This window comes from Lactuca sativa, chromosome 5, assembly GCF_002870075.4.
Source record: "Lactuca sativa cultivar Salinas chromosome 5, Lsat_Salinas_v11, whole genome shotgun sequence".
Lineage (NCBI taxonomy): Eukaryota > Viridiplantae > Streptophyta > Magnoliopsida > Asterales > Asteraceae > Lactuca > Lactuca sativa.
Window position 1 is genome coordinate 299,980,588 of NC_056627.2, and position 19,714 is coordinate 300,000,301.

General features: G+C 30.4%; 1 protein-coding gene across 1 annotated transcript; it reads left to right on the forward strand.

Moving 5' to 3' along the window:
• The first annotated feature begins 14,725 nt into the window (after window positions 1-14,725).
• LOC111892545 (mitogen-activated protein kinase kinase 2) lies at window positions 14,726-19,440 on the forward strand. The gene is made up of 9 exons (XM_023888595.3): window positions 14,726-14,957; window positions 15,061-15,145; window positions 15,963-16,097; window positions 16,497-16,721; window positions 16,795-16,977; window positions 17,792-18,015; window positions 18,130-18,175; window positions 18,582-18,681; window positions 19,287-19,440. The coding sequence occupies exons 1-8, from the start codon at window positions 14,881-14,883 to the stop codon at window positions 18,669-18,671; spliced, it is 1,065 nt and encodes a 354-aa protein (XP_023744363.1). The 5' UTR covers window positions 14,726-14,880; the 3' UTR covers window positions 18,672-18,681; window positions 19,287-19,440.
• Window positions 19,441-19,714: the final 274 nt, after the last annotated feature.

A 19,714-nucleotide genomic window follows, 5' to 3' on the forward strand; every position in this document is an offset into this window, starting at 1 on the left:
TTAAGACTTCATTTGACACCTAGCAATCCTACATCTTCAGTTCATCCGTACCACTCACAACAGGTGAGTTCATACCCCTTAATCAATGTTTTAAATGTTTTTAAATGTTTTATGGGGGGATACAAGTAGAATCATGCTAGTTATTATATCAATCACATGTGATTAATAAGCAACATTCAAATGATTTACTACTCATTAGTTGTTTTACCAAACAGCTTTCTTCACATGATTTTCATAAACGTTTTATATGTTTAAAACTCCTTATTAAACTATTCATTGTACATTGTAGGTTTCGTTTCAAACTCATTTACGATTATGTTTCAAACAAATGTTTCTTTATACTTAGACTGTTTTATCAAACAAGTACTCCAAACCCGTTTTATAGGCTGACATCATGTCGACCTTTTCTTAGATAATAATCATGTTCAAAGGTGTTAAAAATCTTATTGTATGCTTTTATATTGTCAATTGCATGCCTATATATATGTATAGTTATATAAGAAATGTTTAAAGGACTTAGGAAAGCTATCCGCCTTATTTCCTTTTCGCCGTTGAGATGTGGTCTAGTGGGGTATCGGGTATCAGTCCGAAGGTCGTTTAAATATTATTTATATATCATGTGTACATATATAGTCATAAAGGTTCTTCCAGTCCATTCAATACCCTTGGGTAGCAAGGGTATACTTCCATGTTCATACGTACCAATTACTTCACTAATAAGTTACCATAGGGGTAGCACAGGAGGATACTAATACTATAACTAGAACAATGAAACATACCATGAGTCAGTTCATTCATGAGTCAGTTCGAGTAGTACTCACAGTACATTACTATACATGCTAGATAGAGAGAGAACACACATTACAGCTAGTACACACAGTACATTATTATACATGCTAGATAGAGAGAACACACGTTACAGCTAGCACACGCAGAACATTACATTACATTACTATACTATTACATAGATATGTTTACAGGATTACGCTTACATGAGTACGTTTACATAGATACGTTTATATGAGTGCGTTTACACATACGATAATAGGACAGACATCACTAGGTGCTATAGCATGGAACGATTTCAGGATCTAACTATACCAATGAATCACAAAGCATTGTGATAGTTATATTGGGTATACATGATCATATTAATGTGGATGTTCACGGCTTGCAAATATGCAGGGGTCGTGTATGCGTCCCAAAATCCCTTTGACAGGGGAGTGTCTAGCCTGGGATCTAGCCATCACATTATGCCTTATCCCTCAAATAAGGCAATATTAGTACAGAAGTAGTCACTTATTATAAATACTACAGTACTTACAAGATTACAATAGACTTAAGGTAGTTACTACGGTTGTAGTTATTTAATACTACACCATAGTACTATTTCATTTTCCCATTACATTCACTTCATGGACATTCACATGATGCACGGTAATGTAGAAACTATATTTTTGGTTAATGATAGTCAGATTTGGGAAAATACACACTCTTACAAGAGGCACACACGGAGATACTAGATGCCTTGGTAGAAGGCTACTACCAGTAGGAAGCATAGGGTTTTCTAGGATGTTCAAAACAGTTTCATACTTACAGTTCATATACATTTTCAATACTTACAATTCATATACATACAAATACTTACATACAAATTAAAACACTAAAATACTTATGATCTCACCAGCTTTAAAGCTGATACTCTCTTTTAAAATAACTTGTATCCTCAGTTCAACCATAGACAGGTACCGATGCAAGGTTCAGAGAAGATGGTGCTCGTTCAAGACTCATCTTTCATTTTGATTTATACTTTAGTGTCTATTATAATTTGACAGAATACACTTGTATTAAAATTATATTATTAATGCAATGGATGTTGTTGTTGCTTGTTTACTACTTTTCATTGTTGTGATACTGTACATGACGTCCTCCGCCCCAGAACGTTTCCGCCGTTCATGGTTTTGGGGTGTGACACAGAGATAGATGTTGGCTTGCAAATCCTAAATCTACACACCTTGTAGCTTCCTACTAGATTCTACAAACACTATCTTCCTTCAAAGAGCACACAAAACTCTCTAAAAGCTCCAAAACTCACGATTGGTGGCTAGGGTTTCAAAGGAATGATATGTGGTGATGGAGGTTGGTCATTAGAAGGATTCCAAGAAGTTACTGGCTTTAAATAGGGCTTAAAATCTTAGGGTTAAGGTTTTGGTCAGCAGCGGCTACACCCCGCGTAACATAACCTACGCTCAACGTAGGTCATTAAACTCGCGTCCGGAATTCAACATCTACGCCCAACATATATTTCATATGCATAACATAGGGCAAAACTCCTAATTTCCAATTCAACTTCAAACAACCATAACTTCTTCGTTTCAACTCCATTTTTGGTATTCTTTATATGGACGAAAAGGTATTGACGAACCCCACAATCCTATCTAGTTACCTTTGGCTTAAAACAGGTCGAAATAAAGTCATAATCCATGAAATGATCATGACATATAAAATTTCCCATTTTACCCTTTGGTTCCAACACACAAATCAAGGGCTTAGGTCTCATGATCAATATTATCAACATTTAATAAGGTCTAAACTTTATTTCCCCAATGCACAAAGCCTTTACAGGATCGAATTACGGTCCAAAATCATGAATTAAGAAACGTCCTGGAATATGGTGTTACATCTAGAGCGCCAGAGAGCTCCGATAAATGAAGCTTTTGCTTTTGAAGTTCTGCCCATGTAATGTCCGATTTTTTTTCAAACAACATGTAAGTTGATTTATGATTACCGCACTTTAAGGATAACCTATATTTATGTTTATAATAATTATTACGAACTTATAAATAAGATTTATCAGTAATAGCAGTCGTTATATGATTGGTCTACTTACATGAATAATGACAATGCTAGATCTATGAGGTGTTTCAAGTGGATTTTTCAAACAATATGTCTTTATATACCAAATGGATCCTACCTCCTATACGATCTTACCTAGTTGTTTCTTATCCGCTATATGTTAGTGTTTAATTTGTGATTATTAATAAATCTAACAAAAACTTATAACGATTATACATTATATATACGATCAAGTACTAAGGCTTAGTAATATTCTTGTTTAGGTCATTTTAAAAGGGAATTTGAAGTGTCAGTCAAACATCTGACTTTCCCGCGATTCTTCCACCTAAATCAAGTGAGTGCATAGTTACTTTCATGAACATGATTTAATACCAATAATTATTAAAAGGTATTAAATATATTTTGAAAGTTTATATGTGAAATTAGATGTTTATTATTTGAAATATTTGTTAAATGTGTATTTGATAACATGTATTGTGTGAACCAGTTATGGTTAATTATTTGTTAAAATGTTTATATGATATTACTACCTGATAATCTTAAAAATAAGTATAATTACTTAAAAGATTACTGTATGTTAAAATACACTATGTGTTAAGAATATATACTATGTTACGATAAGTGTCATTTAAACAAAAGTTAATATTAAAAGTCGATTACAAGGATTATAGTCTCGTCTAAGTTCTAAAGCAAGACATATAAAGAATATTTAGATCCAGTTAAGTTGGATAAAAGAATAGTCATATACTATATTGCGATAGTATGGTATAAACAGGAAAATGGTTTGGAAATCCATTATAAGCATTATAGTGTTGCTTAATTTTAACTAAGACTTATAAGATCAAAGTAAGTTGGAAATCTGAATAGTCTCATAGTTGGGTAAGGTGTGAGATTTAAAGTGGAGTGCAGTAGTCCCCCTCTTTTTGGATAATCAGTATTGGTAGGTCTAGATCTGACAGCCGAAGACAACACTTGATTATTCTAGACGGTCTTGTAAATTAGGTTTATAGTGTGGATTTATAAACGACAAACGTAGATGAAATGGGATATCATCATTCATCAAAAACTATGACGGCTTAAATGTCTTTATGACTTATACCAACCAAGGAGCCCCTAGCTGTGTAGTCAAACCATTGCTCTAAGCGATCCATCTGGTAAGTTGATTCTTCCTATTAATCGTGGACTGGGATTTGTGAGAATCAATTTGGATGAGTATGTATGAGAGTAATGTTTTATAGATATCTAAGTTATGATATATATATATATATATATATATATATATATATATATATATATATATATATATATATTGTTTGGTAACAGTTGGTTTTGCAGGTTTGACAACTATAAATTATTATCATAATAATATTGTGAGATTGAAAATCCTATGCGTCTCACTATGTTTCCCAACCCGACCCAATCAATTTATATGCATCACAAGTAACAATGATAAAACTTCTAGAACTTGTTTAGGATGCCAAGTGATTTAAGAGATAACCTGCAATACTGTTCATGACCATTTGGTCTTTACGTTGTAACAATGTTATGTATTAATTATAATGTCATCCTTAGAGTTTTTGTATTTTGGAACAACATATTTACTCAAATATATTTTAATGAAATGAAACAGTTTCAGCAAAATGTTTTATTATACAAAGTTTTTCCGCAAACAAAATACTATGATTTTAAAGCGTAAATTTTTTTTTTTGGGTTCTGAAAAATAGGAGATGTCATAGACGAGGTCATTGAAGAGGTATTGAGTAGGAGCAGTGGGATGGGTTCCTTTCTCTTTTGTAGGATTTTTACTTGCTGTCAATTACAGATAGATTGGGTTGGATTGTTGATGTCTCTGACACCTTTTTTTGTTTCTTCTGCTTTTCGTTTTTTGTGTGAGAGTATGCTTTTCTCTGGTCTCTGGAGGTTTTGAGACTAGATGGAACATTTGGGGTTCCCATAAAGCTCAATGTTCTTTTATGGAAGATTCGGTTACTTTGTATTCCCACGAGAGAGAGAGAGAGAGAGAGAGAGAGAGAGAGAGAGAGACTCATATGGGAATCATGGTGGAGTCGATTTTATGTCCTATTTGTTCCTATACGGTTGATATAGTTGATCACCTTTTTGCAAGATGTAGTGAGCTCTTTGAGATTTGGTCACACATTACTATTTGGTGGAGAATTCAGCTTCCGAGTCAGATTCCTGCTCCATTACTTATCATGTGGTCTAACTCTGTTACGTTGAGAAGGTGTAAACGGCATGCCTTTGATGCTGTGGTTACGACTTCTTTTTGGTGTCTCTAGAACTTCTGTAATTTCGTGATTTTTGCTTTTTGATGATGTCGTTTATAGATCATTTTTTTTTGGATTTATAATAGGTATAGTAAAGCCAAGATTATTTGGGGTTCTTGGTTTAATAATCCTGTTTCCATTACTTTATTATTGTCATGATTTTTTTTTTCTAGCTTTTTGCTAGATTTTTTATAATAAATATAACCGTTCCAAAAAAAAATCTTAAATTTTTTATAGTAATTTCAAACAAATCTAATAAAATTTTTTACATTGGAAGGCAAACATATAGAAAGTTGGGCCGCTAACAGTTTATAGATTGCAAAACTATTTTTAAAAAAAAACTTCATTTCTACATGTTTTTCCATAATTCGTGTTTACAATTATATTATTTATTTATTTATCTATTTTTTTACATATTTTCACAATCTGGTTTTACATGTTTTTCTCAATTATTTGTTGCAACTTTATTTTATTTTGTTTTGCATGATCCATTTTTTTAACTTTATTTTTTTACTCCGCTGTAAGAAAACATATAAAAAAATAAAGTTATAAAAAACATTAAAAAACATGTACATAACGAAATAAGAAATAAAGTTGTCAGAAAGATCGTGAATAAAAAACATCATAAAAGAAATAAAACATGAAATTGTAAAATCATATTGTGAAAGAAATTTTAAAACGAAATAAAAAATAAAGTTAAAAAATGAATGGTAGAAAAACATATATAAATGATATAAAACTGATGTCGTAAAAACAAATTAAAAAAACATATAAAACAAAATAAAAAAATTAAATTGCAAAAATCAATTATCAAAATTATCAAAAGCATATAAAAGACCTTAAATAAAAAAAGTTTAACTACCATAAGTAATAATAAAAAATTGAATAATAATAAAAAACACAAAAGGTGATGATTATTATAAACAAAAAATAATGAATTCATAACTTTAAAAAAAATAATTTTAAGGTAGAATCTTGTATATATATTTTTTTAAACATCAAAATATGATATTTGTCCAACGTAATTTTTAAATATCATATTTAAACTTAATAAAATTTTAAAATCTCTCTTCTAATAAAAGACTCTTTTACTTGACACTTGTCATCTTTTTAAACCCAAAACATACCACATGTCACTTTTAGGAGCCTCTACGTTATGTTTTCCCGCTCATGGACTTTCCACTCAATCGGGTGTTTCAATCAATCCATAATTAATCTTCACAATCTTCAATCATATCTTGCCCCAAATCTCGCCCCAAAATTCGATCCTTTGAATCGGTCTACAGTTTAATTTCGAAATCACTAAATTCATTTGGTTGTAAAATACATAGAACTTACTTTTTCTCCATCTCAATCTCAGTTGCTGCAAAATTCAAGGCGAAGCAGTTGCTCATGGCTGGCCCTTCCCTTCCATTCCTTTCACATTCACTGTAACCTCGATTCAGGTACGCTTCATTGACCCTGAGTTAAAATCTACGAACCTTGCTTCATCCTTCATTTTCTTTGAATGAATCAGACATTGAAATTCAGATTTTGAAAACACTTTCATCTTTTTTCTCTCTCAAATCTTATAAAGATTTTGATTCTTGGTTACATCAATTGATACACGTTAAGGTTTCATTCATAATAACAACAAAGGATGATTTTTGAAAGAAAAAAAATATGGGTTCAAGTTACTCTATAAATTAACAAATATTCTTTGAAGAGAGGTGAAATCATATGGTTTAGGGTTTGAGGTTTCATATATTATTTACCAAGTCTGACAAATATGTTGATTTTTTATTTAGCTTCGAGGTAACGCTTATCAACACAAACTGTCACTGTCTTCTCTTCTTGAACCCCCTATGTCAATAATTTTTTTCTTCTCACAGGGATTTCTTCTTGGATCCGGTTCTATACCATGGTTTCACAATCGGGTCTCTATCTCTCTTCATAAAATTTGTCTAATAGTGTTGTGTGTATGTGTATGTTTGTATGTGTTTACAACTCCTTAAAAGAGAAGACATTGAAGATGGAACTGTTACGTCCATACATGCTTCTCCCCTGCTCTGCCTTCTCCTCCACATACCACCTCCTTCACCACCATCACACTTATATGATCATCATGGGTTTCTGAATCATGGATCTTTTTAAGATATGGATCTGAATCCGTGAAGCAAGACACTTTAAGAAGGTACCATTTCTGATAATTACTATGTACTTCTTGATCTATATCTATATTGTTAGTAGTTATGGATCTTAATACCTGTCACAACTAGGAATTTGATGCCTTGTAAACATTAAACAATGATAACAAATGTGAGCCAACAATGTGAAAGCATGTATGATGCTCATTCAGAAACAACAAAACTTCATTAAATACTTCATGTCAACAAAGAATTGGAAAACCCATAAAATCCCGGGTTAAGTCCATTTTGGACTAGGATTTTCCTATTGGACCTAATGGACCATTAAGCTTCCAGTTTAATTAACTTGAACATCGAACTCTCAAATGGGCCCAAAGTGGACCCATATACATGAAACTTAATATTTTGAGCCTTATAAGCCTAAAATAAACTAGGTTAGCTTTAATGGGACTTATTGGGTCACAACCAATTTAATTTAGCCCTAATAGGTCATAAAAATCATTCATTGAGTTTTATTGGGCCAAAAATCATCTAATATAACCATAAAATGGGATTAAGCATACAAGGCCCAATTCCTTTCTTTTCCCCTCTCCTTTTCTCGGCCTAACTACACCAAAATGGAAGAGGGTTGACTTCCATTGCTACCTCTTTATTATCTCTTGGATCTCCATGCAAAACTCATGTCCCCATGCACACATCACCTCATCCACTCTCTCTTCTCTCCTCTCTTTCCTTCTCTCAGCCGAACACAACACCAACACACACACACATTTCACTCAAACTCTCTCTCAAAGAAACTCTCTCCATTCTTCATAAAAATTTCGAGATTTAGAGCTTGATAAGGAGTTTCTTCCACAAAAATCATCATTTAAGGTAAGTTTATGTTTAGATCTATGATCTAGATTCTTTGTTTTATCAAAAATCTCTTCTAAATCTATTCAAACTTGTGATCTTGCATCCAAGAAGCCACTAAATTCGAGATTTACCAAGAGGACTTGCTAGGATCGAAACTTTCTTCCTTTCTCTCTTCAAAACCAAAACTACAGCTCAAGGTGAGCTTCATACCCCTCTCTTTTCGGTTTTCATGTGTTTTATGGGGGAGAATACAAGAAAATGTGTAGATCTATGTGTATATGTATGTTATGTGTGATTTTATGCATGTATATATATATATATATATATATATATATATATATATGTGTGTGTGTGCGTGTGTGTTTTTGTGATAAATATGTAACTAAAAAGGGGTGAATCTCGAGATCTATGATATGAGAAGAGAAACAAACATAATCTAAGTTATTTTACACTAAACAAGTCAAGGATAATAACTTATAAGATTATGATAAACATATTTCCACATAAAAACCCATTTTTGGGCTTAAAATGTCAAATATACAAAACTAGGGTTAAAATGGTCAAGTCACGGTTTCTTAAGGGCCAAAAGAGTCCAAACAGTTTCCATAATGGTTTTTCTGAATAATAAAATTTTCAAAGGACTTCAAATGTAAATTTTTAGCTTAATGGGCTAATTTTGGGCTTTTTAGCCCAATAAGCCAAAAATTGTGAAAAATGACAATTAAAGGGGCTGAAATGAAACTTTCTTCAAAACAGGGGATAAATAGCGTAATAAAACTATTTCAAGGGTCAAAATGCTTTTCACTATAAAAAAGGACCAAAAATGTAAAGTTTTTGGATTTTGGGTCAAAACTGTAAAAGTTGCAAAAAATGGGGTTTTAACCGAGAAATACCATTCTGGAAGGGTTGAATCTGTTAACAAAATAAATTTTGGGTTAAAATTGTCTTTTCAACAAATTTATGATGCAAAAGTGTCAAGAAAATGTTTTAAGGACTAAAAATGAAATTCTTTTATATAAAGGACTAAAGTTGTTATTTTTATAAAAAGAAAGGTAGTGAAAAGGTCAAACTTCTACTTTTAAACAAATTAATTCATTAAATCAAAATACAAAATCCACGACTACTGACAAAATGGAAAACGAATACACGTTTAACTCCAAATATCGTTATAAACGAATTGATTCGGTCTCGAATCAATACAAAAACAACAACCGTTAAATCAAACACTTCAATAGATACACGATAACTACGATGAGTAAAGTTACAAACTTTGGGCTTGAGAGTTTCAAATCATGCTTGATGGATCTTGCAAGTCCATCAAAATGATCTTTAGGCCCAAAGGGATAACGCTTATGTGTTATTGGGCCTCCTATGACCCAATTCCGTGTGAAAAGGACTTTCAATAGCTTTTATGTGCTATTAGGCCCTGGTGGCCATTAGTAAGGCTAGTAAGGTCAAAGTAATCAAATGCGAGTTGGACCATCGTGTCTTTCGCATTCCTGACAGCCTAAGGTACTTACGATAGTAGTAGGACATAGTGCTCCTCTTCTCTTCGTTCACTAAGGCTTATGAGAAATCAAAGTAGACGAAATTAGGACGATATACAATGTGGAGTAATCAATATTCATTCGATATGACAATATAAAAATCAGTAATCACGGATACCTGTCAGCATCGGAAAACATCGGGTTTTCCGGGGAATTCAATACTACTCGCTCGAAATTTTTATAACTGTAATACAAAATACCCTTCATATATACATGTTTTTGAAATCATTCATGCATCAACTTATGGATCTTCATACTTTGATAAACAAAAGTCTTTTCAGAAAATATCAGATTTTATGGGTTTTACAAACTATATAAATATATTTTATCACAACATTGCTTATGAACTCACCAACATTTCATATGTTGACGTTTTTCCAAAATCACTTATATTCTCAGGTAATAGGTAAGCGGAAGAGTAATAGGAAGTAATGTTAGGATGTTATGTTGTTGAAAACACTCAAACAATTGATGTTATGAATGTGTAACGTTAAAACAATGTATTTGATGTGAACAATTCTAGTTGTAATATATTGATGCATGGTGATGTTTATATTATGATTCATGTATATTCATTGTGATGATATTCAATTAAAGTCACACGAGCCCTCAGACGTTTCCTCCGTCTAGTTCGGGGGTGTGACAATACCTATTTTAATCCTACACCAAAATCACTATCTTTAAATACGACTTTGTTGTTGATTTTATTCTCTGTTTCAGTATAATAATGGGACCAAAACTCAAGGAAATAGATGAAGTTATAAAATTGATTCACTCCAAGTATTATCCAGAATCGAGAAAGTGATCACAAATTATCTTGGTTTGTATTTCTTTTTTGAAACATGTATCAAACAATATTTTCCTGACTTGAATGCCAATTGTATATGTATAAACTTGTATTTCTTGATTTATGTTTTACTTGTAGGTGGTTGTTAGTGATCATCGTATGCAGGAAAATGGTAATCTGATTACCAACCTATTTCATTCATCACAAGGTTTGAAATTTTTCCTTAAGTAATTCACAATGAACTGAATTCATTGCAGTTGTTAAGGTTACTTCAAGCCCAAACGATTCATTCCACATTTGAAAGTATTTTGTATCAAATTGTTAAGAAATATCATGGTTATGAAGATAATTTAACTTCTAATAGTTCAGTTGATAAACCAACCTTTTGTTTATGTGGTGCATATCTACATCTGATTGGTGCATTTTTGTTTACTGAAAAATTATTTCTTACGTATTGCAGGTCCAGTTGTTATGCATATATCAAGATATTCTGAAAAAGGCTTAAGGAGAAAGCTTGTAGTCCAATCACTTTTCGAAAAGATGTTATATCTTTCAGAGTTAAAAATTAAAACAATCTTCTTTTACTTGTATGACTCTATAATCAAGTCATCTTTTAGCTTTTGAAGTTCTTTAGCATACTCTTATGTCATTGCCACTAATATTTTTGTTATTTTTATTGTTCCTATGATTGATGTTACGGTATTCTTACTAATACAATGGGAGATAAGTAACAATTGATTGTGATACTTACTTTCTGTTTGGCAATTAGATTACATGTTCAAGGTTTATCTCAGATGGCTTTTTGTCATTTTCTTAGGCTGAATGTTTACGTTACAAGCTTCTTGGAACGATTGTTGTCTACAGGTTTTTTACACATTATGAATATCTCAACTTTTTTCATTTTTTCTTTTACCTTTTTAAAATGTTACATTTCAGTTTTATTTGCCGCTAAATGATAAATTTGATTTATTTTTTATGTTAAAATGTGGTTTGATAGTTATGTGGAGTGGTGCTATCATGGTAAGATTTTCTATCTATTTTGTTTTTCTTATAAAAAACAAAAATTAATTTAAATATTATTTATTTTTATAATTGAAATTTCTTCGGTTTGTGCCATTTGTTACAAGCTTATAAAACACATAAATCAACATTGATGGGAAGCTCTAACTTTTATATATTCAGAAATGCAATGATGCTATAGTGAGGCCATGGTTGTTTTAATATTGTTGTCAAGTATTTGATGGTGTGTTTTTTGTTTATTGTTTTTTATTCTTTTTTCAAAAATATGCATTTTAGGCAAGATTTCTAGAAATAATATTATTTTTATGTAAGATTTTGGAAAAATCAAGTAACTGAAATGCCTTAGGCTGGAAACATGCCTTCAATCGTGTAACTGAATATGAATCCAAAAAAATCAGGTCTGCATAATAGTATTTACCTTTTTACATCAAAAAAGCGTTTTGACTCTCATTAGATATATCTCCATCGTCCCTCTTCTATGTTTCTCACTATCTTCGTTTTCTTCACGTCTTCAACCACAATAACACAAAGACAAACAGCAAGCAACAACATGTTAGTACTTTGATGTTTCGTTTTTTATGTTTATAATAGTTATCCTTATAGTTTTTATTCATATTTTCATTAAAGCAATTGTACTTTAAAAGTATAAAGAACAATTAGTGTTTAAAGAACATACAATAATTTATTTACCTATATAATCAAATTTTACTACCAAATTCCAATTTCTTTGCTTTAAACTCCAATTTAAGAAGCCATGTGAAAGTATAATTTTTTTTTTCAATAAATAACATAGTACTTTCACATGAGTTTAAGATAAAATTGACCTACCTTTTAATAAATGGCATTCTTTTTTGCTTCACTTTAAATGGTCAAATATGATTTTTTCTTCTCATTAAGAGTCGGTGTTCAATAACACACTTCTATAAAGTACGTTTCTATTTTGACAACTTCTTAAAGCTATAAAATCCAATAAATAGCAAAGTACTTCAGATGTACATTGCTATAATTTATACGAAGCTAACCTCTCAATATTTAGAATATTCGAAACACAAAGAAAAACTAATAAAACAAAAGAGTTTACATCCTACTTTTATTATAGTTGAATACAAGGACAATTTATGTAGTTTTGAGTTTAATAGGGACCATTTATGTATATTTTGTAATGTGTGTAGTTTTAAGTTTAATAAGGACCAATCATACACTTACTTTATGTAGTTTTAAGTTTAACATGGTCACCTATTCATATACCAAATTTGTATTTTTCACATTAAATGGTCAACTACGTATTTTTTTCTATCATTAAGAGTCGTGTTGAAAATAACATCGTACAAATTGCCAATTTTCTATCTTTTGGGAAAAAATACGAAAATAGCAGGTAAATAGATAATCTGAAAAAAATATATAAACAAAAACAAAACAAAAACAAAATGGCATATATCTCTTATTAGAAAAAAATGATATTTTTATTGTTTTTGGGATATAGTTAATTAAAATGATATTTTTCTTGTTTCTTTATTGCTTAATGGGGACATAATTAAAATTTTAATCTATATATGTTTCTTTTTCACTTGATGCTAAAATAGCAAACGAATAACTTAAAAAAACAGTGAAATGAGGCTTTCTATTAAGTCCTAACTTCTTTAGACTTCTTTTTTTGAATTTTATTAATCATTTATTGGAATCATGAAAATATATCATAATGACTTGCATCCAAGTGATTATAAATCGTATCTACTTGAGAGTTGTGTGAACCAAATGTTATGACAGAGCTACCAAATAAAAACAAAAAGATATCATAAAGTAAATAGAACTCTACAAAGTTTTTGGTTGATAAAATTGGGCAGTCTGTTGATCACTACTTCTCAAGCACCTCACCCTTTACACAATTGAAGTAAAAAGAAAACGGATAGCCTGGTGGCTATGGATGTTTTTGTAAACTAGCTTCTAGCCTTCTACACATACACACTTTTTAATCCATCCATAAACATCTTATGATTAAAAACGTTCAGAATAGGGATATGTTTATGTTTATGTCTTTAGTTCACCATTTATTTGCTTTTAGACCTGTAAAAACTTGTGTGTTAATATGTTATTCTTGCAGTGAATACCAAATTCCCACACTTTTGTTTTATTTTTTGCTTTTTTTTTAAATGACCAAACAACCAGGATTTTGTGAATTATAGCAATGTACTTTGAAAGTACATTGCTATTTTAGAGTATTAAGACATCTTAAAAAAAACATCGTTGTAATAGGAAGAAATGAAACTTTAAATTAATCTAAATACATTTTTAACAAGGACATGACTATTTTAATTCCATTTGCATATACTATAAAATATTTATTTGTTATTTTTACTGAAAATTTAAAAATGTCTTATTTTTTGGAAAATTTAATTTTTTTCCTTTTAATTAAATAAATCCAAAAACATACTGTATCGGGCTAATATTCTTATGCTACAATGCATTATCCGTAATCAAATTACCTTTTTATGCATTATGATATTTTTGAAGTATAGAATTATCTTTAATTTGCCAATACAATATATCAAAGGGTATAACTAGGAAAACATGTATAAGGAATCTTACAAGCTTCTTTCCCCTATCCTTAAAGACATTTCCTAGGCCTCGAGCACTTGAGTCAAACCTAATTACGCTACAACTTTTTGTTGACATTTAATATATATCTTTATATATAATAATTATAAACATATGAACCGTGGTTTCCACGGTTATAACCTAGTATCATATATGCTCTTTTTAAACATTATATATATATATATATATATATATATATATATATATATATATATATATCATTTTTAAATATCAAAATATCAATGATAATATCTAAAATATCCTTCGTCTACCTCATGACAATATTCAATGACAAAAACAAAACATTCAATGTATAAATTATATGGAGAGGGCTGAAAATATTCGAACAATTTAGAAATATAAGTTCTATTATTATAAATATAGGAATAATATTGTTAAAATTTTTAATTATTATAATAAATTTAAGATATAAAAAGTTTATTATAAACTATTAGAAATATTGTAAAAAAAGATGTCGACAAATATTATATTTTTAGGGTTTATAAAGATATTTTTAATATTAAAAAAATAAATTAAACAATTAATGTTTTGATGTTTAAAAATACAAAATTCTTTGTTATTCTTTTAATAGTTCACATTTTAACCCTACAAAAATTAAATTATCAAATTCAATGCTGCGTATTTTAAAAATGAGTACGGCAAGCATGTGTTGTTGAAAACCCCTTTTGGTTTTCATTTGGGGAAGACGACTTCGCAAGGACTTTTCACAACCTCAATAGAAAACCCAAAGAACAACATTAGAAAGCTTGCATCTTTCTTATTTCTGAAAATAAGCATTTTTCAGCATCATGAATAAGGGAAATTTGGCCCCTTTCCTCAAGCTAAATCTCCCTCCTCCTGATGAAACTTCTCTCGCTAAATTCTTGTATGTATCTTCCTCTTTGCTCTCTTTATTGTGTTTATTTATGTGGGTTTGATGTAATTACTGTATCTTTATGCCCTTTTTTTGTGTTGAATGCATATTGTAGGACCGAATCTGGGACGTTTATGGATGGTGATCTGCTAGTAAACAGAGATGGTGTTCGAATTGTTTCGCAAAGCCAATCTGAGACTGTAAGTTTCTTGCTTTTATGGATCTGGGTTTCTTCGCATTTGATCTTTAGTTCATATCTTGATTATACCTTTTAAAGTTGCTTCCTTTTTAGGGTTAATCGATAACGATCATGAACTTTGTGAGTCTTGATTGATCCAAAATTTCGAAATTGACACTTAAATTGTACAGGAAAATGCTAAGAATTGATATGTTTTAGGTTAGAATGTTGGTTTGCCTGAAAATATGTAAATAAGATGAGTGAAATTGTGCAAACGGTGGATGTAGGGCCCAAATGATGGCTAAAATTAGGCCATTTTAGACATCTTTTTTATTTAAACGTATCATTTAGTGTCAAAATATGATGTAAAAAATGGATTATTTCGATTAATGTAAAATTATCCAATTCCCTAACTTTAAGTAAATGGTTATCCAATCAGTTTAATCCAAAAGTTCAAAGCTTTATTTGATATACATTTATTAGGTATGCATCACAGATTTGATTCGCTATACATCACAAGATCAGAGCTTTATCTGATATACATCACAAAGATCAAAGCTTTTATTCAGTACACATAAAAAAAAACATCAAAAATTTATTCAATATACATCAAAAGGTTCAATGCATTATTTGATATAATCTTAAACTTCAAAGCTTTACTTTTTACAAACCACATAATTCAAAACTTTATCTAGTTCTGATTCTCACTCCTTAAAACATTGTTATTATGGACTTATGGTATCATATATCAATAGACACTCGGATTTTAGTTAGAATTCAACACTTCCATTTGTGAAATAATTTAATTTTTTCTTACTGTGATATTATTTTTGGTTCAGCCACCTCTTATTCAGCCATCAGACAACCAATTAAGCTTAGCTGATTTTGATGCGGTTAAAGTTGTTGGAAAAGGAAACGGTGGAATCGTTCGATTGGTTCGACACAAATGGACAGAACAATTTTTTGCTTTGAAGGTAGTCTTTATCAGGTTCATTTCTAATTTGTTTAATCAAATATACCTTAAAAAACTTTGTTGGTACTTCCTAAAAAGTTTGTAAAACCACTATACCTTTTTTAAATTGATTATTTTTGGTTCATTTTGATTGCGAAACCTATAAAATAGTGATGTGGTTTTTACATCGTTTTTTGAAAGTTGGATGGAATTTAGTCATTTGCTAAAGGGCTGTTTGATAGTTGCTGATTGAGTCAGATCTGATTAAAGCCTTCAAGTCAGATCTGATTAAGAGGCATATCAAACAGACAAACAACCCCTAACTTCAGTATATCTTAAAAATTAGAACAACTTTAACAAAAAAGATTATTTTGATACGCATGAAAGGCTTTCAATAACTTTTTTTTAATTCAATATTTAGGTAATCCAAATGAACGTAGAAGAATCAGCAAGAAAGCAAATTGCACAAGAACTTAAAATCAACCAATCATCACAATGTGCAAATGTTGTTGTATGTTACCAATCTTTTTACGATAATGGAGCTGTTTCAATAATCTTGGAGTACATGGATGGAGGATCTTTAGCTGATTTTTTAAAAACCGTTCGATCCATTCCCGAACCTTATCTTGCTTCCATTTGTAAACAGGTAAAAAATCTTCAATTTTTTTAATAAAAGATAATTCTAACTCTTGATCTTTATAAAAAATAATGAAATTTAGGTGTTGAAAGGTTTGTTGTATCTTCATCATGAGAAACATATTATTCATCGGGACATGAAACCATCAAATTTGCTGATAAATCATCGAGGTGAAGTAAAGATCACTGACTTTGGTGTTAGTGCTATACTCGCGAGCACATCTGGATTGGCTAATACGTTTGTTGGCACTTATAATTATATGTCGGTGAGCAATCTTTAACCATAACTTCTAACTATTTACAAATTTGCCATCATTTACTTTTTCTCCCCAAGTGCGCTGTTCTTTGCTCAGATAGATATTCCTAAACATCATTAACACTTTGGGTATTTTGATGTACTAGCTAAAAAGCTAGCTGTTATATGAAAAGTTAGCATATAATATTTGACGTTTGGTAAAACTGGCTGAAAGATATAAAATGACATAAAAGGACATTTAAAAGAATATGTTTTCTATAATTAATTAAGGGGTATATTTGATTTTTTTTTTTAAAACTCTAGTCTAAGACTTTGTTTGGCGTACTAGCTGAAAGCTAACTGTTAGCTGAAAAGCTAGCTGATAGCTGAAAAACTAGATGTTAAATAAAAAACTAGTTGATAACTGAAAAACTAGCTGTTAAAAAATAACGTTTGGTAAAACTAGCTGAAAAGCTAGCTGAAATATATAAAATTACGTAAAGGGACATGTAAGAGTATGTGTTTCTATAAATAATTAAGGGGTGTATTTGGAAAATTTTAAAAAGCTCCTAAAAAGCTAGTCTAAGTAGCTTTTCAAAAAGCTAGCTTATAAACCACTTTTTGGCTTACCAAACACGACAACATAAAAAAGCTCGAAAAATAAGCTAGCTTATCAGCTAGCTGTGGCACCCCAAACACAACCTTTATCGAGATAGTGAGTAGAAAATAGAAACAAAGGCCATATGAGTATATGGGTTTGGTTTTTTTTTTTTTTTTTTTTTTTTTTTTTTTTTTAGCATGGATCAAAGTTTGATGAAATTTGGTTTTTATTTTTGTGATTTAAGCCGGAAAGAATTATTGGTGGAAGCTATGGTTATAAAAGTGATATATGGAGCTTGGGTTTAGTTTTGTTGGAGTGTGCAACGGGTCAATTTCCATACACTCCACCACAAGCAGGTGAAGGGTGGGTCAATGTATATGAGCTTATGGAAACCATTGTTGGTCAACCACCACCTCGGGCACCTTTTGGTCAATTCTCTCCTCAGTTTTGCTCCTTTATTGAAGCATGGTAAGTTATAATCTCTCTTATGGTATATGGGCTTGGGCCCAAAGGCCCAATCCCTTTTTTGGGCCATGTCCTTGTTACCTCTGTTATTAACTAGTACAAAATTTGGTATTTTAGTGTGCAGAAAGAACCCAAGGATAGAGCATCGGCTAATGAACTTATGGTACATTTACCGAATTTTGCTAAATGAAAAAAATATTTTTGAAAAAGTAAATTACATTTTTGATCCTTAAAGTGTATTTATTTTATTTTTTTTTGCAATTTTGGTCTGAATAAGTGACTCTTTGTATGTTTGGTCATCGTTAGGGTTCTTGTAACGTTTTTGGTTCATGTTTGAAGTAAAATAACTATTTTTGGTGACGAAGTTTATTATAGGAATTTCTTGGAACATGGACAAAAAAATGTTACAAAAATGTCAATGAGGACCAAAATTGCATGAAAAAACTATTTGTGACCAAATTTGCAAAAATGAACTACACTTGTTTATCAAAAATGTAATTTACTCTTTTTAGAATCATTCAAGATATGATATTGATATGACACAACTTGTTTTCTTTCTAATTATCCAGTCACATCCGTTCATAAATATGTATGATGACATGGCGGTTGATCTCGCATCTTATTTCACTGAAGCGGGATCCCCTCTTGCAACATTGTAATGAACCCATGGTACGTAAACACTTTTAAAAAATATTCTTAAGACTAAATTACAGAAATAGTCCCTGTGGTTTGGTCGAATTCTCAGTTTTGGTCCCTAAGTTTTAAAATTTAATAGGTTACATCTCTGTGGTTTGATATATATATATATATATATATATATATATATATATATATATATATATATATATATATATATATTGTTAAAAGAAAAAGAAAAAAGAAAGAAAGGGGAATTTGGTCTTTTTATATGGGCCAAGGACCAACAGTGTAATTTTCACAAACCACAGAGATGTAATCTATCAAATTTTAAACTTTGGGACCAAAACTGAGAATTCGACCAAACCACAGGGACCATTTCTGTTCTTAAAAAGTTATTTTTATTTTGTAATTTATCCCCCAAACTTTTTGATTTACGTAAACACTTCCAAAAAATATTCTTAAAAAGTTATTTTTATTTTGTAATTTGTCCCCCAAAATTTTTGATTTAATAAATAAAAACATATAGATAAATAGTATAAGTCTATTCAATTAATCTATGAGTAATCAATTGAGTAGTCTTTGGACCCAATGTTTTATTTTCGTGACCTAAAAGTTGTATATTTTGCCATATGCAGAGTGCTAAGTAAAGGGCAATAGATTTTTCCTTTTTGTTGTATCATGACTCCGGTTTAAAGTTTGCATCTAGTTCGAAGGTGAAAACTTCGCCTTTTGGTTGAGTTCTTGTAAAACTTCGATTCTCAATGAATATGTAACACAATTTTATCTTTACCTTTTTACATACGAATTTGGTTAGATACCAATACATTTTGCACCTATTTTTTTGTGGGTTTCTATTAAAATTGAACATATATCCATGAACACTCTAAACTACTAATTTGACTATCATAGGAAGATAATGTTTTCATTTCTGTTTTTTATTCATCAATGTAAAAAACAAGGTAATTTATGTTTATATCCTTATTTTAATTAAAGAGAAAGAATCATGATGAAAAATATAAAAGGTCAAATCGTATCGTTTTTAAGTGGATGAATAAAAAGTATA